Source organism: Rhinatrema bivittatum, chromosome 1 (assembly GCF_901001135.1).
Source record: "Rhinatrema bivittatum chromosome 1, aRhiBiv1.1, whole genome shotgun sequence".
Taxonomy (NCBI): domain Eukaryota; kingdom Metazoa; phylum Chordata; class Amphibia; order Gymnophiona; family Rhinatrematidae; genus Rhinatrema; species Rhinatrema bivittatum.
In genome coordinates this window covers 38,219,570-38,247,264 of record NC_042615.1, presented here as the reverse complement: position 1 = coordinate 38,247,264, position 27,695 = coordinate 38,219,570, and the positions used below count along the sequence as shown (strand labels likewise).

The 27,695-nt window shown below is 46.8% G+C and overlaps 1 protein-coding gene across 1 annotated transcript in view; it reads left to right on the top strand.

Annotated features, from left to right (window-relative positions):
- The window catches only part of CLGN (calmegin), a 629,426-nt gene that overhangs the window by 202,208 nt on the left and 399,523 nt on the right, over nucleotides 1–27,695 (top strand). The window contains 1 exon segment of the mRNA XM_029603388.1: nucleotides 2,445–2,526. Coding sequence (XP_029459248.1) covers nucleotides 2,445–2,526 — 82 coding nt within the window.

Genomic DNA, 27,695 nt, shown 5'->3' with positions numbered 1-27,695 from the left:
GTGGATACAACATTACATACATAAAAATATATAATAACAGAATAAAATGTAACATACATAAACAAAAACCAATAAATTAATAATTTAAAATATTTTTATCAAAGGCTTCTTTAAATAGTATTGTCTTAATCTGACGCCTGAATTCCTTGCTATCTTTCTCCTTTCTGGAGAAAGGACAGGTTTGGTCAATCTGTTCCTTGAAGTCTATTTGAAATTTAAAATCCAACTCTACCTCACCCCTCTCCTCCACCAAGACCCAATTATTTCTAGGTTGCTCCCTTAAAGAAGAAAAAGAAGCCTGAATTGGCTTGATGCCACTAAAAATAGTTCTGCCCATTGGCAATGGGTTTTTTTTGTTGTATATTCCCTTTTTTTCACTTGGAATAGCTTGTAGTTAGGGATTCCCCTCATGTGAGGACTACTATATCTTGCTTGTCTTTGGAGAAGGTAAAAGCAGCTTACCTGTAATGGGTGTTTTCAGAAGATAACAGGATGTAAGTCTTCACAGAAGTAACCCACCTATCCGTGGAGCTGAATCCTGTATCAGTGTTTACTGTTTTAAGAAACAAAAGGGGCTCCAAAGGACAATGCACACAAGTTCAACAGTAGAACATGCCAACAGATTCTAGAAGCCTTTTAGAAAACTTTACCAGCCGGGACTGTCTTGGATGACATCACTCACTTATGAGGACTTATATCCTGGTGTCTTCAGAGAACTACTGTTACAGGTAAACAGCTTGCGCTTTTACTGCTATTCTTGGAACCCCTGGTTTCCTATGCCAGATTTTTTCAAAACTCTGCAGCAGTTATGTGGCAAATTGACATAATTTTGCATATATTTGCAGTTTAAATAATGCACTTTTTAAACTTTATAGTAGTCATTTTCTAACATTTCTGTTTCCAGTTAAATTTATTTTGTTTTTTATTAGAAGAAAACTGATCTTACTGATTGGGGCTGGGGAGGGGAAGGGATCTGGAAATAGGAAGAGAGGAGATCTTAGAGAAGAAAAATGAAGAAGGAATCTTAGAAGGGTTAGCAGGATAAGAGAAGATGGGGAATCGGGGAGGATAAAGAAAGGGAATGAGAAGTGGTGAGGGGGAAGGTCATTGATCAGGAATGGGAGGAGAAGGAAGGAGGATTGTGGGGAAGATAGTGGATGAATGAGTACTGTGGATAGGGGTGGAAAGGAAGATTGGGCTGAAGAAGAAAAAGAAGTGGGGATGAGATGTAGAAGAGGGAAGATTGGGAAGAGGGTAGAGATGGAAGAAATTACATCGCAATTACATCACACTCCAAAGCCTCTTTGATCCCCTCATACCCCAATAATCCCTCCTATACTCCCATTCTACACCTCCTCCAATCTCCTCACTCCACTTGCATCAATAGTAATTACCTCTCCACATCCACACCAGTCTTCTCACTCTCTCTCCTATGACCTCCCTCATTTTCACAATGGAACACTCTCCCATTCTCCAACAATCCCTCTTCCATTTTCTCCCCTCATTTCCTCCTTTTCCCCCGTGATCCCTTCACTCACTCTTCCATCCACCCCCATGCCCTTATTCTCCCTCATTCACTTCCCATCCCTATCATCTTCTCACTCTCCCTTGTTCACTTTCCTCCAAAGCTTAGCATTCTTCACTCTCCCACACTCATGCTCCCTACCCCCGATAATCCCTTAACTCACAGTCCTTCCCTCCCTCCACTCATTCTCTTTAACTCCCTCCCCAACCCTGATTCCTTCACTTCCTCCCACATTTTCACTCTCACCACCTTCTTCCTTGGCCCCCACTATCCCCTTATTCTCTATGTCAAGAAAGACAATGGCAGTCTTGCAGTGCCTTGGGCTGTGTCCTCTGTTGCCAGAGGAGGGGATTGCAGCCCAAGATGCTGCAATTCCACCATCCTCATCCTCTTTCTCAAAATGGAGGGCTAGTTAGGGAATTAAGGCGGTAGTCGCTGTGAAGAGTTGAGCGCCACCAGTGAGTCTATTCTTCTGTGTAGGAGGCATGAAGAAAAGTAATGCGCTGTCTTGCTGCTACCAATGCTTTTCTCTTTGGGGTAGGACACAGCCCCTGGTCTGCAATGGCAATTAGACCAGGATAGCCAATTCCACAGCAAGGGCTATATTTTGTGGCACTTGTCATGGCCGTAGAATCACAGGCGATGAGGACCCTGGCTATTTTAACTATGCAATTGAGTATTTAGTAAGTGGATAATTATCTGGTAGGCAGACTGACAGCAACCTCAAATCTTTTTCTTAAGTTGTCCCTTTCAAATCAGTTTTGTATCATTTAAAATAATTACTAGGAAGAATTTGAGAGCAGTAATTTCAAATGTTTCTACCGCTGAATGTTTCATAAACTAAAAGTTCAAACCACAGAGTAGAATTGAAGTTGGGCGATAATAAATGAGGAGTATTCACTTTTTTCCCTCTATCCAGGTATGAAGTGAATTTTCAAGATGGCATCGATTGTGGTGGTGCATACATTAAACTTCTGTCTAACGCTGAAAATTTAGATCTGGTATGTCCTTTTGTAACATTTGCATAACTTGTTTGTGGAAACCTTAATCTCGCATAGAATATGCAGAAATAAAGGTTATAATAAAACCAAAATATATATAATTTATATTCAGCTTTTTCAGGCACTTCAAAATAGATGACATTCAGGTACGGAAGGTATTTCTCCTTCCCCAGAGGGCTCACAATCTAAGGACCTCATTTACAAAGCATTTTTCCCATAGACACAGAATGGGGGAAAAAGCCTCAGTAAACCCGGCCCTAAATTTGTATCTGGGGCAATGAAGGGTAAAATAACTTGCTGAAGGTTACAAGGAGTGGAACTGGGATTTGAACCCTGGCTTTCCTGGTTCACAGCCTACTGCTCTAATCACTAGTCTACTCCTCCCAATTTTATTGGACTAACTTAATGTTTCTTGACTAGCTTTCAAGAGCTATCCATTTTCCATTAGTCAGGCTGAATTAGCCATTACATGTGGGGTGACATTATCCAGAGACACTTCCAGAGGCACTAACTGACCCATATCTCCTTGTAAGTAGAGTTTAATCTTTATCAGCATGTGTGGGAGTTTTTCTACTTCAATTATTTTCCTTTGTAACTTTTTTAGTTGTTTGCTGCTTCTGCAACCCCACAATAGCACTTTTCAATGCTTCTGGAAAAAAGCTTGCTGCCTCAAAATGTCTGGCAAGAAGTACCTACGATGGGCATTCTCAGAAACTAGATTTATGGAAAAATTATGTCCAGAACTATGCCGATGCCTTGAATGAGAGTGAACCTACAAAATGGAGGAATTGTGTAAATCTCTTAAAAGCCGCAGTCTGTCTTTCTCCCGCAGTACAGCATTGTCTGCCTCATTGGGAAAATAGTTAAGCAGAATCTCCTCAAAAATTCCCCTGTCAATGCACCAGGCCGAAACCTCATGTTAGAATAGTACAGATTTCCCTGTGTCGATGGAATGAAGGTTCAGTGTCAGCACATTGTATATTGGCATCCATCGACACACATAGATGCTTCGCCATCTGTGCTCTGGCACCCTCAATAAATCTGCATCTTTGATATTTCAGTGCTTTGGCACATTTGATGCATCTGCAACCATGATGCATTGATGCCTCAGCATCTTCAGTGCATCCAATTTGTAATCTATACCATCCATATGTTTCATTGTTGTGCCCTTATGTAAACCGTTGTGATGGTTATCTAACTTAACGAAGGTATAGAAAAGTTTTTAAATACATAAATCTCTATCAACTTCCTGGTCTGCACTAGTAATGCTAATAATGCACTAGTAATGCTGGTCTGCACTAGTAATCAAACATGGATCCATGGTGATCTTGAAGGTATAGCTGCATGTGTACCATCAGTGTACTATATCCATCTACATCAGTGGGGCATCTGCAGATTTGCTGCCCTTGATGCTCTTGCATCATCGATACATCTACGCCATCACTAACATCGGCATGCTCAACGCAATTGCACCATCTGTGGCATTTGTACCACTGGCACACTCGATGCCTCTGCTTCATCGATGCTCTTGACGCTTTCTGCAGCGGTGACTCCCAATTCAAGAGTGACTTTCTGCATTAAAGAATGCCAGTGGTCTAGTTGGGATCTCCTCCATAGAGTCAATTATAAGCGCCTCCAGAGGATTTTGTTCTGGACGTGCACAGGGCCGTCACAATAGAAGGCTACCCGGGGGGGGGAGGGAATGTTGAATCTTGTTACACTTATGGAGCTCTATGTGCCTATACATATCTGCTTGACACTCTACGTTCAGGACACCTCATACGAAGGACCAGAGGCACCACAAAATGTCAGGTTATTTCTAGGGGTGTCCCCTTTTTTTTTTTCTTCCTCCAACATCAGCAAAGTTCCTCTCACGTGTTGTGTTTTCAGGACCATGGTTCCCTAATCTTAATTTTATGGAGACCCTTTTCTTCCTGAAGAGGAGCTCTCATCCCTGTCAGTAGACCTCTCCTGCCAGAATTCTGAATGAATATAATCATTCAGAGGAGATTTTTCAAAATGACAGTTACCTTATTGCTCAGTAATCTACTAATCACAGTGTGGAATGGCAGGCATAGCAGGAAAAAAAACACCACCTTTCTTCAAATGGTGTTGGGTGACGAATTCCTTCATAACCCTTTGTTTAATGTTTGTGTGGCGACTCATGTGATCCAGTGCTCGCAAGGCTGTAGTGTTTGACAAGGAGCTGTGGACACTTTGCCCGAGGGGGAGTTGACACTACCTGATGGAGTGGACTCCCACAGATCCCTACCATCGGGAGGCGAGGCCAAGCTGAAGCTAGGGCTGGCTGGACTGAGGTGGGCCCTTGGGAAGATGAAGACGTCGCCGAAGTTCGGTCCTAGGTCAGAAGCCGGAGGATCACCAATCGCCAGTCCGAGATCAGGAGCCAGGAATCACCAATTGCCAGTCCGAGGTCAGGAGCCAGATATCCGTCCAGAAGCTTGAGGAAGAGCTGCAGGAACAGGACTCGGAAGGGCAGGCAGGCAGGGACAGGACTCGGGAAGGCAGGAGAAAGAGCATAATGAAGCACAGACAACTCACAGAAGCAAGCAGACTCGTTGCCAAGTCAGAGAATGGAAGAAGGAGGCTCCTATTAATAGTCCCTGAGCCCTGATGTAATCCAGCAGCTGAAACAGTTTACGATGTTGTTGGCCCTTTAAGAAAGCCAGGGGACACGGCCGCATGCCTAGGAAGGAGGCAGCCGAAGCAGGAAGTGCTGAGCGGCTCGATGCTGCGAAGCAGAGGTCGAGACTCGTTGCTCTCCCCGTGGAGCGCGGAAGGAAGTTAGCCTCTGGGGTAGCCAGGTAGGAAGAGGCCAGCAGCCTGCGTCGAGGATGCTTCCCTGCTGCTGTGGGCGTGCTGGTGGTGGTCCTGATGCCGTGGAGGGAGGTAGGAGGGGCCGGCCGCCCGCCCGCGGCTGGAAATCCTAACAGTACCCCCCATTTTAGGGCGCTTCCCGGGCGGTTTTGGTTTGGAAGGGTGGTCTGCATGGAGTTGGATGAGGAAGTTTTTATCCAAGATATTGGCACAGGGCTCCCAAGAATTCTCTTCGGGGCTGAACCCCTCCCAAGCCAGAAGATACTGCCATTTCTTCTTATGTTTCCAGACCTCAAGTATCTCTCGAACCTGATAGGTGGAGTTATCCTCGCTGGAAAGAAGTTGCGGTTCAGGTGGTGTTCTGGATGGCCATGTCAACACCAGTGGTTTTAAGAGACACATGGAAGGTGTTGTGAATCTTAAGGGATGGAAGAAGTTGGAGTTTGTAGGCTACCTTGCCTATGCGGTGGAGTATCTGGAATGGACCAATGAAGTGAGGAACAAGTCGCATGGATGGTAACTTCAGGCGAATAAATTGCGTACTCAACATACCTTCTGGCCAGGTCTAAGTGATTGAATAGGTCTCCGATGGTGGTCTGAAAATGTTTTGGCTGTTTGGTTGGCTTTGAGCAAGGCTTGCTGGGCAGAGGTACAAAGATGATGTAATTTTCGGCGGAGAGCTGGGCCGCCGGTGAAGAAACAGTCACTGGGACAAGTAGAGGTGGACGAGGTTGCTTGTCATAGACCAGTTGGAATGGTGACGAACCGGTGGCGGTGGAAGGGTGCGAATTGAGGGCAAATTCAACCCAAGGAAGCAGGTCTGTCCAATTATCTTGTTTGTTATTGACATAGATGTGTAAAAATTGTTTGAGAGTCCGATTAGTTCTTTCCACTAGACCATTGGTTTGCGGGTGATATGCTGAAGTATATTCCAGAGTAATGTCTAACTTCTGACAGAGTGATTTCCAAAACTTGGCGGTGAATTGGGGTCCCTGGTCGGACAGGATGACCTTGGGTAGGCCATGCAATTTGAAGGTATGGTGTACGAATTACTGGGCTAATTGAGTTGCGGAGGGTAACCCCGGAAGCGACACAAAGTGAGCCATTTTAGAAAATCGATCAACAGTGACTCAGATGGCGGTTTTGCTTTTGGACGGGGGTAAGTCGACGACAAAGTCTGTTGAGATGTGTGTCTATGGTTCTGTAGGGACAGGCAGAGGTTGTAGCAGACCCCGAGGCAACCCTGGAGGATTCTTATGACGGGTGCAGGTGTAGCAAGATTCAACATAGGACCGAGCATCTTTAGGCATTTCAGGCCACTAGTAGTACCGGTGGAGGGCAACCAAAGTCCGGTATTGTCCCGGATGTCCCGAGCTGTGGGAATCGTGGGCCCAAGTCAAGACCTGATTTCAGAGGCGTTGCATTATGAAGGTCTTGACTGGCTTGACTATAGAATGTTAGGAATTATTAGGAAGGGAATGGTTAATAGAACGGAAAATGTCATAATGCCTCTATATCGCTCCATGGTGAGACCACACCTTGAATACTGTGTACAATTCTGGTCGCCGCATCTCAAAAAAGATATAGTTGCGATGGAGAAGGTACAGAGAAGGGCAACCAAAATGATAAAGGGGATGGAACAGCTTCCATATGAGGAAAGGCTGAAGAGGTTAGGGCTGTTCAGCTTGGAGAAGAGACGGCTGAGGGAGGATATATAGAGGTCTTTAAGTTCATGAGAGGTCTTGAACGAGTAGATGTGACTCGGTTATTTTCACTTTCGAATAATAGAAGGACTAGGGGGCATTCCATGAAGTTAGCAAGTAGCACATTTAAGACTAATCGGAGAAAATTCTTTTTCACTCAACGCACAATAAAGCTCTGGAATTTGTTAAGAACATAAGAACATAAGAAAATGCCATACTGGGTCAGACCAAGGGTCCATCAAGCCAAGCATCCTGTTTCCAACAGTGGCCAATCCAGGCCATAAGAACCTGGCAAGTACCCAAAAACTAAGTCTATTCCATGTAACCATTGCTAATGGCAGTGGCTATTCTCTAAGTGAACTTAATAGCAGGTAATGGACTTCTCCAAGAACTTATCCAATCCTTTTTTAAACACAGCTATATTAACTGCACTAACCACATCCTCCGGCAACAAATTCCAGAGTCTAATTGTGCGTTGAGTAAAAAAGAACTTTCTCCGATTAGTTTTAAATGTGCCCATGCTAACTTCATGGAGTGCCCCCTAGTCTTTCTACTATCCGAAAGAGTAATAACCGATTCACATCTACCCGTTCTAGACCTCTCATGATTTTAAACACCTCTATCATATCCCCCCTCAGTCGTCTCTTCTCCAAGCTGAAAAGTCCTAACCTCTTTAGTCTTTCCTCATAGGAGAGTTGTTCCATTCCCCTTATCATTTTGGTAGCCCTCTGTTGCCAGAGGATGTGGTTAGTGCAGTTAATGTAGCTGGGTTCAAAAAAGGTTTGGATAAGTTCTTGGAGGAGAAGTCCATTAATGGCTATTAATCAATTTTACTTAGGGAATAGCCACTGCTATTAATTGCATCAGTAACATGGGATCTTCTTAGTGTTTGGGTAATTGCCAGGTTCTTGTGGCCTGGTTTTGGCCTCTGTTGGAAACAGGATACTGGGCTTGATGGACCCTTGGTCTGACCCAGCATGGCAATTTCTTATGATGTTAGGTCTTCCCAGGTGGGACAGGCATAATAGCAGCCAGTAGGACTCTAGATGGCTCAATGATGAAATTGGGAGGCTCTGGGGCATCCGTGGTGTCAGACTCGAGAGAGTGTGTCTGTTTTTAAATTCTTGGCAGCTGGACGGTATAGTAAAATGAAGTTGAATCGAGCAAAAAACAGGCCCAATGGGCCTGTCGTGGATTGAGACGACGTGCCTGATGCAGTTATTCTAAATTTTTGTGATCGGTATAGACCATGATCTGGTGTTGAGCTCTCTCTAACCAAGGACACCATTCTTCAAAGGCGATTTTGATGGCGAGGAGCTCCTTGTCGCCAATGGCATATTTACATTCTGCTGCGGAGAATTGGTGGGAAAGAAAGGAGCCAGGGGTGTGTAGTGTATGATTGGCTGAGAACCGCTCCAACCCCTTCAGAGGAAGCATCCACTTCAACGACAAACGGATGTCGTGGGTCAGGGTGACAAGGTAGGGTTCGAGGAGAAATTTTTCCTTGAGGCGAAGAAAGGCAGATATTGCATCAGGCGGCCAATGCTTGGGGTCAGCACCTTTATGGGTCAAAGCAGTTAGTGGTGCCACAATGGAGGCGTAGTTGGAGATGAAGGAGCGGTAGTAGTTAGCGAAACCTAAAAATTGTTGTAGGGGTTTTAGTCCGGATGGTTGTGGCTATTCTTGAATGGCCTTCGGTTTCTGCAGATCCATGCAGAACCCTTGACTGGAGACAATATAGCCCAGAAACGGGAGAGCTTCTCGTTCAGAGGCATTTTTCAAGCTTGGCATACAGTCTATTTTCTCTAAGCCGCTGTAGCACTTGGGAGACATGCTGGCAGTGAGCAGAGATGCTCTTGGAGAAGATTAAGATGTCGCCGAGGTAGATGACTACACATTGATACAATAAATCTCGGAAGATTTCATTAAGTTTTGGAATATGGCTGGTGCGTTACAAAGTCCAAATGGCATAACTAGGTACTCATAGTGTCCGTCCTTGGTGTTAAAGGCCGTCTTCCATTCGTCCCCTTCCTTGATGCGAATTAGATTGTAGGCTCCCCTCAGGTCCAATTTGGTAAAGATTTGTGCACCCTGGAGACGGTCAAAGAGCTCTGAGATTAAGGGAAGTGGATAGCAATCTTTAAGGGTTATAGCATTCAACCCCTGGTAGTCAATACAGGGGCGGAGCTTCCCATCCTTTTTTCCCACGAAGAAGAAGCCATCCCCTGCTGGTGAGATCAATTTGCGGATGAATCCTCATTCCAGGTTCTCCTGGATGTAATGTGACATGGCCTGGGTTTCGGAGGGCGAGAGAGCATAAGTGCGCCCCTGTGGAGGCTCAGTAACTGGTAGCAGGTTTATCGTACAGTCAAATGGCCGGTGGGACGGTAACGTCTCAGCTTCTCGTTTGGAAAACACATCTGCATAGGAGGCATACTGTGAGGGTAGGCCATGTGGAAGGATGGTCGCAGTTAGGCAGTATCCGGGAGACACTGTATCGAGACGAGTTTTGGCAGGCCGGACCCCAGCAGACCAATTGTAGTGTCTTCCATTCGAACTGGGGGCAATGCGCTTGGAGCCAGGGAAGCCCCAGCACGATGGGATGAATAAGACCAGTCAAGGATATGAAAGGAAAAATATTCCATATGAAGCAATCCAGTACGACCTTGGATGGGAACGGTAATGTGGGTGACTTGGCCCGGAAGAGGTTTGCCTTGAATGGATGAGAGGACCAACGGAACCTGGGCGTGGATGAGTTGAATCTCGAGGTGTTCCACCAAGCTCTTCATGATGAAATTACCCCCGGCTCCTGAGTCCACCAGGGCTAGGGTATAGAATTCACGATCTCCTGTAGTCAGCTTGACCGGCAGAGTCAGTGGAGGTATGGGTGATGCCAGACTCAGGAAGAGTCCCCCTTTAGATCTTAGGCCCGGGAGTTTTCCGGACGCACTGGGCATGATGACAAGATATGTCCAGCACCACCAAAGTAAAGGCAGAGACCACCTTGCAGGCATCTACCGCGTTCCTGAGCGGAGAGTTTGCCTCTGCCCAGTTGCATGGGTTCCTCTACTGAAGATCCTGAAGGCCCTGGTTCAACTTTCGGGGATGGAGAACGTCGCGGGCGTCTGAAGGTACTGGAAGCTTTCTTGGAGAACTGAACCTCCCAGGAGCATTCTTGAAGGTGTCTGTCTATGCGCCCAGTCAAGTCTATGAGGGAGTCCAGGGATCATGTAAGTCGCGGGCTGCGAGTTCATCCTTGATCCTAGGGTTGAGCCCCTCCAGGAAGATGGTTCTCAGACAGGCGGTATCCCAATGGAGTTCTGAAGATAGGGTTCGGAACTCAATTACGTATTCAGCAAGTGTTCGGGAACCTTGTCGTAGATGGAGAGTCGCTCCGAAGGCCGCCTGGTGAGTGGGGTATTCAGACGGTGCGGAAGAGATCCAAGAACTCTCTCAAATTGCGTAAAACGGGATCATCGCGCTCCCATAAGGGAGATGCCCAGGCTAGGGCCTTCCCATCAAGGAATGACAAGATGTAAGTTGTCTTTGTGGCATTGTCAGGATAGAGGGTTGGTTGTAAACGGAAGTGCATGTTGCACTGGTTGATGAAGCCTGTGGGGGAGCGGGTAGAGGAATCACTGGACGGTTACCAGAGATCAATGATGCAGTAACAGGCACTGATGGCACAGCGGGATTCATAGGCCTGACTGAGTCCAAATGTTGGATCACGCCTTCCACTGCAGCGGAGAGAGAGTCCAGGGCCTTCTGCTGCTCTATAATTCTTTGCTTCATGCTCGGAATGGCTTGAAGAGCCGAAGCCTCTGCTGGGTCCATGGACTTCTGCAACCAACTACATTACAAGGTAACTGCTCGTTATGAGGATATTTGTGCGGGTGCCGATCCTGAGGCAGCCTTGAGTTCTGACTGCCTCCCTAGGACGGCTCCCGTGTTTTATTCTTTATTTGTTTATTCAAACCGATTTTTGTATCAAATTTTCTTTGCTTTTTACTATATTGTCCATTACTCAATTCTCCCATCAGTTTACCCGTCTAGCGGATGACCCTTTACCTTCTATTTCTTGCAAACTTATGTTCAATTGTTACATGAGTTTTTTTTGCGGCTAGATGCGGCTAGGTTCGGGTCTGTTCCGCCGGCCCGACACGGTCCATGTTTCGGCGTTTGCCTGCTTCAGGGGCTGCGGGAACTGGGATGGAACCGAGTCTACCTATGGACCTAAAAATACCGCTATTGTTAAATTTCTTGAAAACCTCATCCATTACTATTTTAAAATTATTGATACCCCATTCTCTGAGCTATAACAATACTTACTGTTTTTCGGAATTCACTCATTACCGTGAGACGCGCCTTCACTTACAAATCCGGCGTCCCTCTCTACACAGCTGTTAATAAACCCATTGACGTCATACCGCGGGCCAATCACTATGTCTCCCTGCGATCCTCAGTGTTAGCACCCTAGGGTGTTCTGCTACCATGGGGATGTGACGTCACCTATAAGCGAATTTCAAGTGTCTCACTTCATAGAGGCTATCTAGGTATGCATGGTCCATGGACTTGGCAATCTGTAGTGTTTGACAAGGAGCTGTGGACCCTTTGCCCGAGGGGGAGTTGACACTACCTGAGAGAGCGGACTCCCACAGGTCCCCACTGTCGGGAGGCGAGGCGGAGCTGAAGCAAGGGCTGGCTGGTCTGAGGTGGGCCCTTGGGAAGATGAAGATGTCGCCGAAGTTCGTTCCTAGGTCAGAAGCCAGAAATCACCAATCGCCAGTCTGAGGTCAGGAGCCAAGAATCACCAATCGCCAGTCCGAGTTTGGGAGCCAGATATCTGTACAGAAGCTGAGGAAGAGCTGCAGAACAGGACTCACAAGGGTGGGCAGGCAGAGGCAGGACTTGGGAAGGCAGGAGCAATAGCACAATGAAGCACAGACAACTCACAGAAGCAAGCAGACTCGTTGCCAAGTCAGAGAATGGAAGAAGGAGGCTCCTATTAATAGTCCCTGAGCCCTGACGTCATCCAGCAGCTGAAACAGTTTATGATGATGTTGGCCCTTTAAGAGAGAGCCGGGGGCACGGCCACGTGCCTAGGAAGGAAGCAGCTGAAGCAGGAAGCGATGTGTGGCTCGATGCTGCGAAGAGCAGGCAGAGAGTCGTTGCTCCCCCCACAGAGCTCGGAAGGAAGTCAGCCGCTGGGGTAGCCAGGTTGGAAGAGGCCAGCAGCCTGCGTCGAGGATGCTTCCCTGCTGCTGCGGGCGTGCCGGTGGTGGTCCCGATGCTGCGGACGGAGGTAGGAGGGGCCGCCCGCGGCTGGAAATCCTAACAATGGCAACAGTAAGTGGAATGGAGTATAAATATGCATTCTCGATCTGAAAGATGTGTATGCTCATATACCCATTTACTCTTCCTATTGGCATTACCTTTGTTTCACAGTGGATTCTACCATTTGGCCTGTTGGCAGTTCCAGGTGTCTTCCCCAATCGCCTCATAATAGTAGCAGGCACACCTGCAGGAAATTGATTTTTCCCATACCTGGATGATTGGTTAGTCACAGCATCCTCTTGGGAGGGAGTATTGCTTTCCTTATACAAGACAATCCATCTTCTACAAGATTTGGAGTTTCTGATGAACTTCAAAATGTTTACTCTATTGCCAACACAGCAGATAAAATTTACCAGAGCATGGATAGATTCACTACAAGTGAAGGCATTTTTACTGTCAAATTGCATGAACATCATGAGAACACTCATTTTCCAGTGGTTCATTGTTAAGCATTCGACAGATTGGCAGTTTCACATAGCCTTAGATCATATGATGGCGGCCACACATATAGCCCCACTTACCTGTCTTCACATCCGTTGCCTGCATTGGGTTGCGCGCACTCAATGGATCAACTGATAAAGCGGCTATCAATGATAATATGAATTTCAGAAGAAATGAAATGTGAATTGTGCTGGTGGCTAAAACCTTGCATTCTCCCTCATCAAGTAACCCTAGCAACAGATACCTCTGAAGGAATGGGGAATCCACTTACAATCCTTATGAACCCAGGGCATATGGTCTCTAGGAAAGTCATTATCAGATCAATCTGCTGGAACTAAGAGTGATCAATTATGCTCTGACATTCACACATCTTTCAAAGAAAAAATATCCCGATTCAAACTGACAGTTGTTTTACATAGTCAAGCAAGGAAGCATAGGGTTGTGACAATGGGTGATAAATAATTAGGCTGTTCTACAAGCCACTTATCTTCCATGGGATGCTTCATCAGAGTGTTCTACTCATATGGGTAGGCTTTGCAACAATCCACTGTCAACAAGTTGTTCGACTTTATGGGGCCTCCCATTGGTTAACCTCTTTGCATTGCAGCAAGACAGAAAGCTCGACTAATTTTGCTCAGTTCTGCCCAGTAATCTCTGCTTAATTCAGGACACTTCCCTACTCAGTTGGGAAACAAGTCTCTTGTATGCTTTTCTGCTAATACCATTGATTGCAAAAAAGTACAGACATGTTTAGAGACTATGCCCACTTGATACTCTTAGCTTTAGCATGACCAAGACAAATGTAGTTTGCGTATCTTGTACAACTCTCCAGCAGTCCTCCAATACGTCTGAAGATAGTCCCTGCCTTGCTAAATCAGGTTGAAGGAATGCATACCAACCTAACAGCATGGATGTTGAACATTTAATAATCACAAGCCTCTTTCCCAGAAACACTAACATCATTCTTTCAACTAAAACTGACAGACTTTTTCTTTTAAATGGAATAGATATTCCAGGTGGTATCAGCAAAACACTTTGGATCCATTCTCTTGCAAGCACAAGCATTTGTTATCCTATTTACTTTTCCTTAGTGACTCTGGCCTTGCTACATCCTCCATCAGAGTTCATCTGAACACCAAGGTGGCTTCTTATGTCATGATAGGCAATAAAAAAAATAAACCAGACTTAAATATTTTAATATATATCGTTATAGGACATCATATTGTAATGGATACAGGGTGTGTGAGCCCTTCGTGCTTTGGTGCAGTTGATGTATCCTTAAGGTTGAGCCCCCAAGGCCTATGCCCACAGCTGGCGAATGTACCCTGTAGTGGGACAGTCTGAAGCTTCACGTTTACCAGCCGCCTCTGCAGGTTGGGCCCTTGGATTCTGGCGGCTTGCAGGACTTAGGTGGATCACTAGGGCAGTGGTAGTGGCTAGAGTCCAGAGACACACCAAAGACAAGCTAGACAGCAGGATGTCAAAGGAGAGCCAATGACAGGGCAGGCAGTAAGCTAGAGAAGTCGGGTCCAGGCTAGAGATCAGGTCGAGGTGGCAAGCAAACATCTTCAGGTCCAGGCAAGAGGTCAGGTCTGGAGCAGTGAGTCAAGGGAGATGTGGACATATAGGAGACTCTGAGGACAGGAACAAGGAAGACAGGCTGGACTGAAAGACTAGGCAAGGCTGGAAGAAGGAACAGGAACACTGGCAACTTGGAAAGCAGGAGAGCTGTTGCTAGGGCGAGCTCTGGATGTCCAAAAGGCCCTTTTAAGAGCTGAAGCCTATGACTTCATCCAAGAGTGTGCGGTGGCCTGTTTCCCTCCGCTAGCCATTTAAGTCCATGCGTGTGACCAGTGCATATTGCCTAAGGAGAGCAGAGCCAGTGCGAGGATGGCTGCATCTGTGCCGCACGAGTGAGGCCTGCTCTTGCGACATTCATAAGTGCGGCGATTCACATGGACATCCCACGAACCAGCAAACATAACATGGGCCAAGGCACTTAAATTGTGCGAGGATCAGAGCTGTTGTAGATATTGGTCCAATACATTAAAATCATGAAGTGAGTCAATGTAACAAACTTAAAAGTGAATTTTTTAAGTGTCCAACAATTACATAGAAACATAGAAATGATGGCAGAAAAAGACCAATCTGCCCATCCAGTCTGCCCAGCAAGCTCCCACACTTATTTTCCCATACGTATCTGTTTCACCAACCACCAATTTCAGGGCCCTTGTTGATAACTTTGATTCAAGTTTCCTGCCATCCCCTGCCATTGATGCAGATAGTAATTCTCAGGTACTTCAAACTCTAAAATGCTTTATTAAAACTTGTTAAATATAAGTTGCTTATCTCATACAATTTTATTTCCAGAATGTTATATATCTCCCATAGTCTGTTCCCGACATGTTTTGAAATATACTTCTGGGGAATTTGATGTCCTTGTTCTCTAAGCACAATTCTAATTCAACAAATAGCTTCATAGCAGTGTGTCTTGGACTTTATTTCCATTTATATTTTATTGAAAATACACATAATACAACCATTGTATAGTCAAAGCCAATAGTTATCAACAAAGAACATCTAGAATTATCCCTTACCTTCCAACATCCAGCAACTTAAAAATTCCCAGATCAGACCCATTTTTCCCTTCCCTATACCTCCCCCACCCCCCTTCCCCTGTTAGGACCGCCATTTCACATAGGATTCCCATATAGGCACAAGTATCTTCATTTTATTTTTCCTAATAATGGTAAGATGTTCCATCCTGTATACCGCTTCCAGCCTCTTATATACTTGCTCCATCGATTGAGTGCCACTTTCCTCCAATTTGCTTCAATTGCACACCTTGCAGCATTAAGAATTTGAGAAATTAATTGTTCTTCTCATGAGAAGTTCCCTCCAAGTCCATATTAAAAATGTTCAATAAGGGATCCCAATTTACCCACCCTCCTACCTACAACTGAATAAAACTTTAAACCTCCCCCCATTATGAGGCAATCACCTTGCATCCCCACCAAATATCCCTCATATTGTCCGGCTCCCCACATCCCCGCCAGCAATGAACAGATAATTTACCATATATCCTATTTAACCTGTACGGAGTAAGGTACCATCTGTAATACACTTTCAATCCATTTTCCACCAAATGAACAGAGAGGGACTACCAATTCACGGATATTTTCCCAATCCTCAACAACTAGATCAATATATAAATCCTTCTCCCAATCTACTTCATGTCTTAATTTAGCCTTGGGCCCTTGCAACAGACTCCTGGGATGTCATTTCCTTAAGACTATTTTGTTTAGCACAAAGCACTTCCATCTCTGTTGCCCTTTTACCCAAAACCTCTTTATCAATTTTGTGATCTGTATAATGTTTTATTTGAAAGTAAGAAAGTAAATCAGCATTGGGCAACTTAAACTTATTTCTCAAACCCACAGAACTTGTCACAGAACTATCCACTATTAGTTGTCCCAATTCCTAAGTCCCATCTTTTCCCACTTCTGAAACACCCCCTCCTGTAGCTCCGGCATAAAATCCCTATTATATCTGATAGGCATAAGTAGAGTTTCCTCCTCGATACTAGCTGCAGAGCAAATCTATCCCAGATTTTTAATGTATGCCTAACTAAGGGTTATGAATCTCACCAGGAATCCTGTATTTTCTCCCAGTTCAAGCAGGATGTTAGTCCTCACATATGGGTGACATCATCAGGTGGAGCCCTGTCACGGAATACTTTTGTCAAACTGAGCATGCCCAGCATGCCACTAACCCTTAGCCACCAGGGGTCCCCCTTCAGTCTGGTTTTTTTTTCCGTGCAGCAGTTGCCTCACGGTTTAGGAGCTTTGTGAGAAATTTCTCACAACTTTCCTCACAGAAATATTTGAAGTTAACTTCTTAAAATATCCCTCACTGGGGTCCCCCATCGCGCTCCATTCCTTCCAACGCTTGGTAAGTGTTTTACCGTACTTTGCGATCGGTTCCCGGCAGCTTACCACCTCAGTACCAGACTGTCACCAACCGCGCGCCCGCCATTTTTCGGCATGGCGACCGGGTTTAGGAAATGCCCCGAGTGTCCGAGTACCATGTCCATAACGGACCCCCATAATGTTTGCGTTTTGTGCTTAGACCCCTCACATTACGTCAGTCAATGCCCCAGCTGCGCACAAATGACTCCCAAGGACCGGCACGCTCGACTGGACAAGATGGAGCATTTGTTTGCATCGAAGAACTCTCCTGAATCGACTCCAGCTCAAGTGGCGCCGACCGGAGAGGGTCCATTGACCTCGGAGACGCCAAGCCAGGAACATCGTAGAGCGGGTGACCGTCCATCGCTGACACCGTTGAAGGCATCTGCGTCATCGTCCTCTGTGCCGGAGAAGGACTGGACCAAGCACCAAGGGAAACATCAGCACAGACGAGCATCCCCACCGGTGCCGACACTGATACCACAGCGGCATCAACTTCCACCGAGCCGCCTGCGAAGAGGGCCCAGGGAGAGGAGCTCCCATCCTCCTCTGGACCTGGGACCCCTAGGCATTTTCCACCGGTGCCGGGCACCAAGCCTCCACGGGCCCCCGTGGAAGCTCCGGTAACGTCTAGCCTGCCTTCTACACCAGTCGCCGTGCCATCCATACCGGCTTTTCGGGAGGAATTGGACCACATGATCCAAGAGGCAGTGCTGAATGCCCTACGAGGCTTCCAATCGCTGCCGGTGCCAACCCCCATACCAGCACCGGAACCAGCTCCCTCGATGTTTGTGCCTCGACAAGCTCATCGTGCCTTGCCGAGTCAACCTGTGTCACCGGACACGCTGGTACCGAGTCGTCCATCGAGGCCTCTGCTGGTCCCGATTCCAAAACCGGGTTCCTCGGAGGAGGAAGAATCGAATCCCAGCCAGATCCCTCCATGGGAGCCACCGATGCTGGGGCCCAAGTACACCTCATCTGCTCCGGTGCCCTCGATGCCAGCACAGATTCCCTTGATGCCGGTGCTACATCCATCGATGCCTTCCCACCCTCGCAGCTTTGGCATACTTCCTTCCTCAGGAAGTCCTCCAGGGGAAGGGGAAAGTCCCTATAATCCATGGGAAGATGCATCCTCAGATGATTCCTCACAAGCCTCCGAGGAATTGCTCTCAGAGCCTTCACCCACAGAAGAGAGGCGACTATCTCCTCCGGAAGACCTCTCCTTTGCCAGTTTTGTCAGATGTCTGAGACTATCCCATTTCCACTGGTTATGGAGGAAGATGCTCGCCACAAAATGTTGGAGGTCTTACAATTTGTAGATGCTCCAAAAGAGGTGATGGCGATACCAGTTCACGAAGTTCTGCTTGACCTCTTGCACCACCTGTGGAACCATCCAGGTACTGTACCTCCAGGCAACAGAAAGACAGATGCTGCGTACCTAGTCCAACAAGCCCCAGGTTTCCAGAAAAGTCAGCTGCCCCACCATTCTGTAGTGGTGGAATCACCTCAGAAAAATACTAAACAATCGCGTCCACATTCCTCTGCTCCTCCTTCGTCCCAACGCATTAGATGCGTTGGGACGAAGAGTTTTCCAAGAGTCCATGCTGATAGCACGAATAGCAGCATATCAATTATGTATGACCCAATATAATAGAAATCTCTGGAAACAGGTCCAGGAATTTGCAGAGACATTACCACAGCAACAACAAGAGACCTTGTCCTCCATCCTACAAAAAGGATTGGAAGCAGGCAAACATGAGGTCAGAGCTGCCTACGATTCTTTTGAAACAGCGTCCAGAGTCTCGGCAGCGGGCATCAGTGCTAGGTGCTGGGCCTGGCTCAAGGCCTCAGACCTATGCCCGGAAGTACAGGACAAACTTGCAGATCTACCCTGTACAGGAGACAACCTGTTCGGGGATAAGATCCAGGACGCGGTGGCCCAGTTAAAAGACCATCATGAGACCCTGCGTCAATTGTGTCCCCAGATATTCCCTCCATAGCCCGAGGGACACACGTAAGGACACCAGGAAACAATTCTACAGGCCACGCAGATATTTCCTTCCTGCGTCCCGTGCACAACCTCAGAGGGGACAGGCACGCCAAACAAGAACACCTAGACCACAGCCAGCTCCACAAGCTGGTCCTGCGGCTGGATTTTGACTCCATTCCAGAGAGCAGCAGCCATTCTCCAGTGGGGGGCCGCCTTTGCCACCCAATTACCATGGACCAGTGGGTATCGTCCAACATAACCCACGGTTACCGTCTAAATTTTTAAAAAATACCCACGGACTTCCCACCCATTCCATTCTGGAGCTGGGACGATCACACAGGACTACTCGAGTCAGAGTTCTCGATCCTTCTGTCGGCCAGAGCCGTGGAACCAGTTCCACCGAATCAGCAGGTGAGAGGGGTTCTACTCCAGATATTTCCTAATTCCAAAAAAGACTGGCAGCCTCCGGCCCATTTTGGATCTCCATGACTTGAACACGTTTCTTCACAAGGAGCTGTTCCAAATGATGTCCCTGGCACCATGCTTCCTATGCTACTACAGAGGGATTGGCTCTGCTCTCTGGACTTTCAAGATGCATACGCCCATATTGCAATCTTCCCTCCTCATCGCAAGTATCTGCAATTCGTGGTGGGTCACGGGCACTACCAATACAAAGTACTGCCATTCAGCCTGGCCTCGGTAGCCCGAGTATTTACAAAGTGCCTGGCAGTCGTGGCTGCACAGTTACACCACAGGGGCATATACGTTTTTCCATACCTGGACGACAGGCTCATAAAAAGCCAGTCCAAACAGGGAGCTCTAGACTCCCTCTGTTTCACCATAAGACTTCTTAAACTCATTGGGATTTCTAATCAATTACTCCAAACCCCATTTGACACCGTCTCACCATCTCTCCTTTATAGGAGCAGAACTGGACACAACACTAGCCAAGGCATTCTTACCCAACGACCACGCGATTACGCTGTCCAACCTTGCCAGCTATATCCCCTGTCGAAAAAGAACCTCGGCTGGCCACCTACTCAAGTTGCTCGGCCACATGGCATCAACAGTCCACCTCACCCCGATGACACACCTCGCCATGAGAGTGACACAATGGACTCTAAAAGCTCAGTGGCGATAGGCTACTCAACCGCTTCGTCTGTCCCTTGGCTGGTGGACACAAAGCCAGCTTACAAGTGGGTCTTCCTTTCCAGCAACTGGCTCCTCAGGTGACCTTAACCATTGACGCCTCCAACCTAGATTGGGGAGCCCATTTCCAAGGCCTTCAAACTCAAGGGACTTAGACAACAGCCGAAGCAACCTCTTAGATCAACTTTCTGGAGCTTCGGGCGATGCGGTACGCCCTTTATGCATTCCAGGACTGCCTCTCCAACAAAGTTGTCCTGATTCAGACAACCAAGTTGCAATGTGGTACCTGAACAAGCAGGGGGGCACAGGCTTTTACCTGCTCTGCCAGGAGGTGGCGCAGATTTGGGCTTGGGCCCTGTCACATGCCATACTACTGCGAGCCACTTATCTAGCAGGCACACAAAATGCACTGGCAGACTGCCTCAGCTGACGTTTCCAGCCCCACGAGTGGTCTCTGGATCTCTCAGTTGGGCGCAGAATCTTCCACTGGTAGGGTCAGCCGACCATCGACCTATTTACATCGTCAGAACCACAAAGAGGAACACTTCTGCTCCTGCTCAGGGACCAACAAGCACCAACCATGGATGCCTTCGCCCGTCCCTGGAACACAGGCCTGGTATATGCGTATCCTCCGATTCCACTAATAAGCAAGACTCTAGTAAAGCTACAACAGGACCGAGGCTTATTGATACTCATAGCCCCGTATTGGCCATGCCAAGTTTGGTTCCCCATACTTCTCGACCTCTCTGTCCAGAAATCCATTCGCTTGGGTACGTTGCCCAACCTCATAACAAAGAATCATGGCAAATTATGCCACCCAAACCTCCAGACCCTCGCTCTGACGGCCTGGATGTTGAAAGATTGATACTACAACCACTCAGTCTTTCTAGAGATGTCTCTCAATTCCTCTTAGCTTCACGGAAATCTTACTGCTCTAAATAGAAGAGGTTTACCTTGTGGTGCACACAGAAGGGCTTGGATCCCTTTTCTTGCCTCGCATCGAATCTGTTAGACTATCTCTGGCACCTCTCAGAATCTGGTCTCCAGATGTCAACTATCCGAGTACACTTTAGTGCCATCTCTGTTTACCATCGAGGAGTAGGAGATGCCCCGATTCCGGCTCAACCCCTGGTGAGTCGCTTCATGAGAGGCTTATTACAGCTTAAGCCTCCTCTACGGCCACCGGTCGTGGCATGGGACTTCAGTGTTGTCCTTGCACGGCTCATGCACGTGCAAGGACAACACTCCTTGCACGTGCATGCACACTCCTTTTGAGCCCTTGCACTTCTGCACTCAAATACCTTACATGGAAAGTACTTTTCCTAGTAGCTATTATGTCTGCTCGCAGGGTAAGTGAGTTACAGGCTGTTGTGACCTACTCGCCCTACACCAGGTTCCTCCATGACTGGGTGGTTCTTTGCACTCACCCTAAATTCCTTCCTAAGGTGATAACTGATTTCCACTTAAATCAGTCCATAGTCTTGCCCACTTTCTTCCCAAGGCCTCACGCTCACCCGGGTGAGCGAGCTCTGCACACCTTGGACTGTAAGCGTGTGCTTGCATTTTATTTAGGCCACACCGCAGTCCATAGAATGTCCACCCAACTCTTTGTTTCTTTTGATAAAACAAACTTGGAGTTTCAGTGGGCAAGCAGACACTCTCCAACTGGTTGGCAGACTGCATTGCATTCTGTTACCAGCAAGCAGGCCTTCCACTGCAGGGACAAGTGAAGGCACACTCCGTCAGAGCCATGGCAACGTCAGTAGCACACTACAGTTCAGTACCGATTGCCAACATGTGCAAGGCTGTGACATGGAGCTCTCTCCACACCTTCGCAGCTCACTACTGTGTGGACAAGTCTGGATGACAAGATTCTGTCTTTGGCCAGTCTGTCCTAAGGAATTTATTCCCAGTGTGGAGAACCAACTCGTCCTACCTTGACATGCTGTGAATTTCAGGCTGCCTCATGATTGCCAACAGCACCACAGTTGTTGTGCCTGTTGCACATTTTGAGTGCTGGTTGGCCTTTTCTGTTATGAGTCAGCCTGTAGCTTGCTATTCACCCATATGTGAGGACTACCATCTTGCTTGTCCTGGGAGAAAGCAGAGTTGCTTACCTGTAACAGGTGTTCTCCCAGGACAGCAGGATGTTAGTCCTCATGAAACCCACCCACCATCCTGCGGAGTTGGGTTCGTTACCGTTTTCTTATTTTATTTTTCGCTTGTACTTTTGCTACAAACGTGACTGAAGGGGGACCCCTGGTGGCTACAGGGTTAGTGGCATGCTGGGCATCCTCAGTGTGCCAATCAAAGTTCTAGAAACTTTGACAAAAGTATTCCGTGACAGGGCTCCATCTGATGATGTCACTCATAGGTGAGGACTAACATCCTGCTGTCTTGGGAGAACACATGTTACAGGTAAGCAACTCTGCTTTCTCTCCACCCATGGATAAGCCCAAATAATACATTTAAAACTAATCGGAGAAAATTCTTTTTCACTCAGCATAGAATTAAACTCTGGAATTTGTTGCCAGGGGATGTGGTTAATGCAGTTAGTGTAGCTGGGTTTAAAAAAGGTTTGGATAAGTTCTTGGAGGAGAAATCCATTACGTGCTATTAATCAAGCTGACTTAGTAAATAGCCACTGCTATTACTAGCATCAGTAGTGTGGGATATTCTTAGTTTTTGGGTACATGCTGGTAATTGTAGCCTGGATTGGCCACTGTTGGAAACAGGATGCTGGGCTTGATGGACCCTTGGTCTGACCCAGTATGGCAATTTCTTATGTTCTTAAACAGAGTTAATTGCTCTATATTCTCCCACTGTTTAACACTCCCTTTCTGCTGCCACTCTACAAAAGCACAGAGTTGGAGAGCTGCATAATATTTTGCGACTTGAGGCACTCCCAAACCTCCTATTCCCTTTGGCCAGTAAAGAATGTGCCGACTTACTTTTGGGGGCCAATGCCTCCAAATAAATCTCAAAAATTGTTTCTGGATCTGATTAAGCATAAGCTTCAGAATCTCAGTTGAAATAAATATGATAAACGAACCAGTGCATTCATTTTCAGCACTGCCACTCTACCTTACCAGGAAATAGGCTCATTCATCCAAAGCTCCAAATCTTTATGTATCCTTTTCACCAGCGGATCATAATTTAGGACTAATTATTTATCCACTATTAGATTAATACCCAAATATCTAATAGAGAGGGAAGCCCATTTAAAGGGGAATTTTTCCTGAAGTCTCCCGGCCTCCTCCTTTGAGACCGTAATATTTACGATGTCTGACTTTATATGATTCACTTTAAAACCTGAAACTTTAACATACCAGCCAATTTCTTGAATAAGAGTATCCAATGAAACTACGGGGTTAGAAAGGGTAAACAAAACATCATTTGCATATAATGATATATGATACTCCTTAGCACCCATCCTAATACCTTGAAGAACCTGAGACTCCCTTTTTTGGATGCAAAAGGTTCCATAGCTAAAGCAAAAAAAAGCTGTGGAGATAGAAACGTACCTCCCCCTAATACAAAAGACTATGAGTATCCTCCATTGACTCTCAATCTTGCAGTAGGGCCATTATAAAGTTAACCCACTTAAAATAATTGTTCCCTAATCCCACCTTCTGTAATACTGCCCACAGATATGTTTAGTGCATCCGATCAAATGCTTTCTCAGCATCAATAGTGAGTAGGACAGCTGGAATCAAATTTAACACCCTCTTTATATTATCAATTATGTACTTCCCAGGAAAGAAACCAGATTGTTCCTTTTGCACCAAACCTCATCCTAGCTAACCTAGTAGCTAAAATTTTTGCCAAAATGTTTACATCCATGTTTAACAATGAGATTGGTCTACATGATCCACAGTTTCTTATCCTTACCCTCCTTGCACAATACCACAATTCCTGTGTCCTTCATGGATGGAGCAATTTCACCCCCCACCCTGAGTTAGAGCAGTGAATTTTCTCCTTAGAGGATCAACCAGAATATTTCCAAATTACTTATTAAAATTAGCTGTGAATCCAACCAGACCTGAGGCCTTATCTGCATTGAGTGTCTTAATTGCCTGTTTGTTGCCTTTGTTTCTGAGCTGGGTCCAACGATGGAAACATTACCCCCTCCAAATACGCCTTAATATCCCCCTCCTTAATATATCCTCTTTGGCCTTTTAAAGTTCCTGATAAAATTGCCGGAATCTTTCCCTAATCTGTTCTGAGGTATATACTAATTTCCCTGCCACATCTCTGATCTGTATAATTTGGGATTATGCAATTTTCTTTATTAATTTCCTCGCCAATAATTTAGGAACCTTTTTATTAAATTCAAAATACTCGTTTCACCAACATGAGTACACTGAATAGAATAAACTTGCCAGTCTTTCAAATCCCTTCACGTCTTATCCAACTTTTGCCAGATTTTTTGCAAACCCATTTTTTTTTGTGTTTTACTTCTAATTGCCTAATTTGCTCCGAGAAGGCCATCTCTTTCCTACCTCTTTTTCCTTCTTCTCCCATGAGGCCCAGGATATCTGTTTACCTCCAAGTACCACTTTTAATCCATCCCAGACCATACTTGGCCTCACTTCCCCATCCTGATTAATTTCTAGATACTCTCGCAATGCTTCCTCAATTTTCTGTGCGATTTTCTTTTCCTGTCGATAGCAGGGCTGAATTAGCCATGCTGTCATGGGATCTGTCAATCAGGTCTGGGAGGCGGAGCTTGTCAAAGCAGAGATCAGAGCTTTGCTCTCTGCGACTGCATGTGTGTTCCCGCACAGGAAAGTAACGAAATCTCCTCAGTCTGTTCTTTCCGCGCATGGGATCGCACGCGGAGCTATTCTTCTCCTCAGCATTAATAGAACAAAATATGTCAAAATCGGGGTTTAAGCCCTGTAAGTGCAGCAAGGTAATGTCTGTCACGTATGGCCATGACCAATGTTACCGATGCCTAGGACTAGAAAACAATCGGGAACATTATGAATTTTGCTCTAGGATGTCACCCAGAGCACTGAAGCAAAGGGCCTACAGACTTCAGGAACTTTTTGCCTCATCGGAGGCTCATTCGTCGCCTGGCCCTGCGATTTTATCGGCTCCCTCAAAAAAGAGGGCATCATCGTGGGATTCTCAATCCTCCAATCTTAGAGATAAGGAGCTGGCAAGCCGACAAAAGCCATCGGATTTTCAAAAATATAAAGAGCCACAATCGCCGACGCAGGACACATTGGCGCCAAAAATCTCGGCGCCTAAAACCTCTGCGCCTAAGGCGCCTTATGCGCATACAAAAGTGTCTGCGTATAGCACGTCGGCGCCTGAAGAAATATCGGTGCACAACATCTCTATGCGCACGACGCTGAAGGCCTTTGTGCGCACGACGCTAAAGGCCTTTGCATGCACGGCGCAGAAGATTTCTGCGCACAGGGCGCCGAAGACGGTGCGTAAGGTGCCGAAGACGTCTGAGCGCACAATTAAAGAAAACTCCACGTGCACGGCACCATCGACATCTGCACGCACAGTGCCAACACCACCTGTGCGCCCGGTGCCAACCATACCTATGCGCACGGCGACGGAGACATCAGTGCTGATCACTCTTGTGCGTATGGACACAGAAAGATATGCGCACCAGTCTAGATCCGCGCATAAATCCAAATCCGTGCATAAGACACATGAGCACCTATCTCATGTATTACAAAATGAGTTGAAAAGAAGACGTCGTCCCTCACACAGGTCTTCTTCAGCCTCTCCATCAATAACCTCACCTCGGTCAGGTACTTCCCTTTCTTCGAGAGATAATTCGACAGAGTTTACAATAAAATGGAGAAAACGATCAAGGTCTTCACGGAGGAGTCATACAAACTCGTCGTCTCACTATTATCATAAGCACTCACGATGCTCCCACCACAAAAACTCGGCAAAAAGAGGTGCAACATGGGAAGTAAGCTCTTCGACTTCTAAATCATCTCATATACCAACTTCAAATGCCTTCTCTCACAGAGAGGTAATACAAGTTGCTTCCTCTACCGCTTCTACAGCTTCAGAGGAATCGAGGGACATAATATGCGACAAAAAACAGAAAGACCATAAAGTATACACTACTTTACCTCAGAACACACCAATGCTCTCTAAAGCATGTGGGTCACAAGAACCAGACGATCGTATAATAATGCCCCCTCGTACAAAAGAGGCATTTTATCAATTATCCCAATCCTTAGCAGGTTTTTATGAAACTCTTCAGTCATCATTCAAAATGACTAATATTGCTGTTGACAGTTCTCCGGAACATAAGATGCAGAATAATAGAGAATAGTCGGTGGAGCCTCCGACATCTCCCATAGCAAACCGACCAGCTTCACCAAATTATAAACAGGATACATCATTTGATTCTCCTTCACCACAAACATCCCCATCATCATCTACGGGATTCCCATCCGATCCGCAAGAACAACCTCAGGAGCCGTATTCCCCTCCGGAAGACCTTACATACCCAAAGTTTCTGGAAAAATTGGGTACAATACTGCATCTAGAGGTCCAAAAAGAGACAGACCCTAGGTCAGAAACCCTGGGTCTCCTAAAACTTTTTGACACTCCAGGGGAACCTACATCTCTTCCACCACAAGAGCTCCTGCATTCAGTCTTACAGAAATCCTGGGAAACACCTTACGCTATCGCAGCAGTTTCCAGGAAAATGAACATAAAATTCCGTATGAGGAAAACCATCACCGTACTCTGTACCACAATTACCTCATGCTTCAATTGTAGTAGAGTCGGCGATGCAAAGATTTAAGAAAACAGTCGCATTCCTTATACCCACCAGGCAAAGACAACAAATATTTGGATGAGTTTGGAAGGAAAATATACCATAATTCAATGTTGAATGCCCGAATTATGCACCATCAATTCTACGTGGTACAATACCTATATGAGTGCATACAAGCTATAAAGGGTATGCTTTCCTCGACTGCGGATCAGATACCTCCGCCTCTTCATGACATGGAGGAGTGTTCTCGTCACCTTTTGAGGTCAATCTATGAAGCCTATGAAACATCGTCTAGGGCAGCGGTTCTCAACCGGTGCGTCGCGACACACTAGTGTGTCGCCAAGCACCGGCAGGTGTGTCGCGTGGCTCCCGGTCCCTCCCGCTGCTCGTTCTTCCCTGCTGCTGTTGCCGCCGGGCTATCAGCACGTTCAAGCCCAGCAGGAACAGCAGCGGTGCAAAAAAAAAAAAAAAGCTGTGGCATCCGCGGCTGGCCTTTTCTTCTTCCCGCGCCTGCATTCCCCCCCCCCCCCCCGGACCCAGAACAGGAAGTGGTGCGCGGGAAGAAGAAAGGCCGTGCCGCAAGAGAACCCACGCCTCGCGCGCCATCACGGCACACATGGGGAAGCGCTGCTGCGGCCTATGGCCAACCGGTCTTCCTGTTCGGGGGGGGAGCGGAAGCGCCGCGTGCAGCTTCCGCTTCCTCCCCCAATGCAGGAAGATCAGCTGCCTCTCCTGCTGCCACCCGTTCTCCTGCTATCTTCGGGCGTCGGGCCGTATGGTCCGTCGATCTTCCTGCTTGGGGTGGGGGAGCGGAAGCGTCGCGCACAGCTTCCGCTTTCTCCCCCAAAGCAGGAAGATCAGCTGCCTCTCCTGCTGCCACCGGCCTCCTGCTATCTTCGGGCGTCGGGCCGTATGGTCCGCCGATCTTCCTGGGGGAGGGAGGAAGCGGACGTTGTGCGCTGCGCTTCCGCTACCCCCCCCCC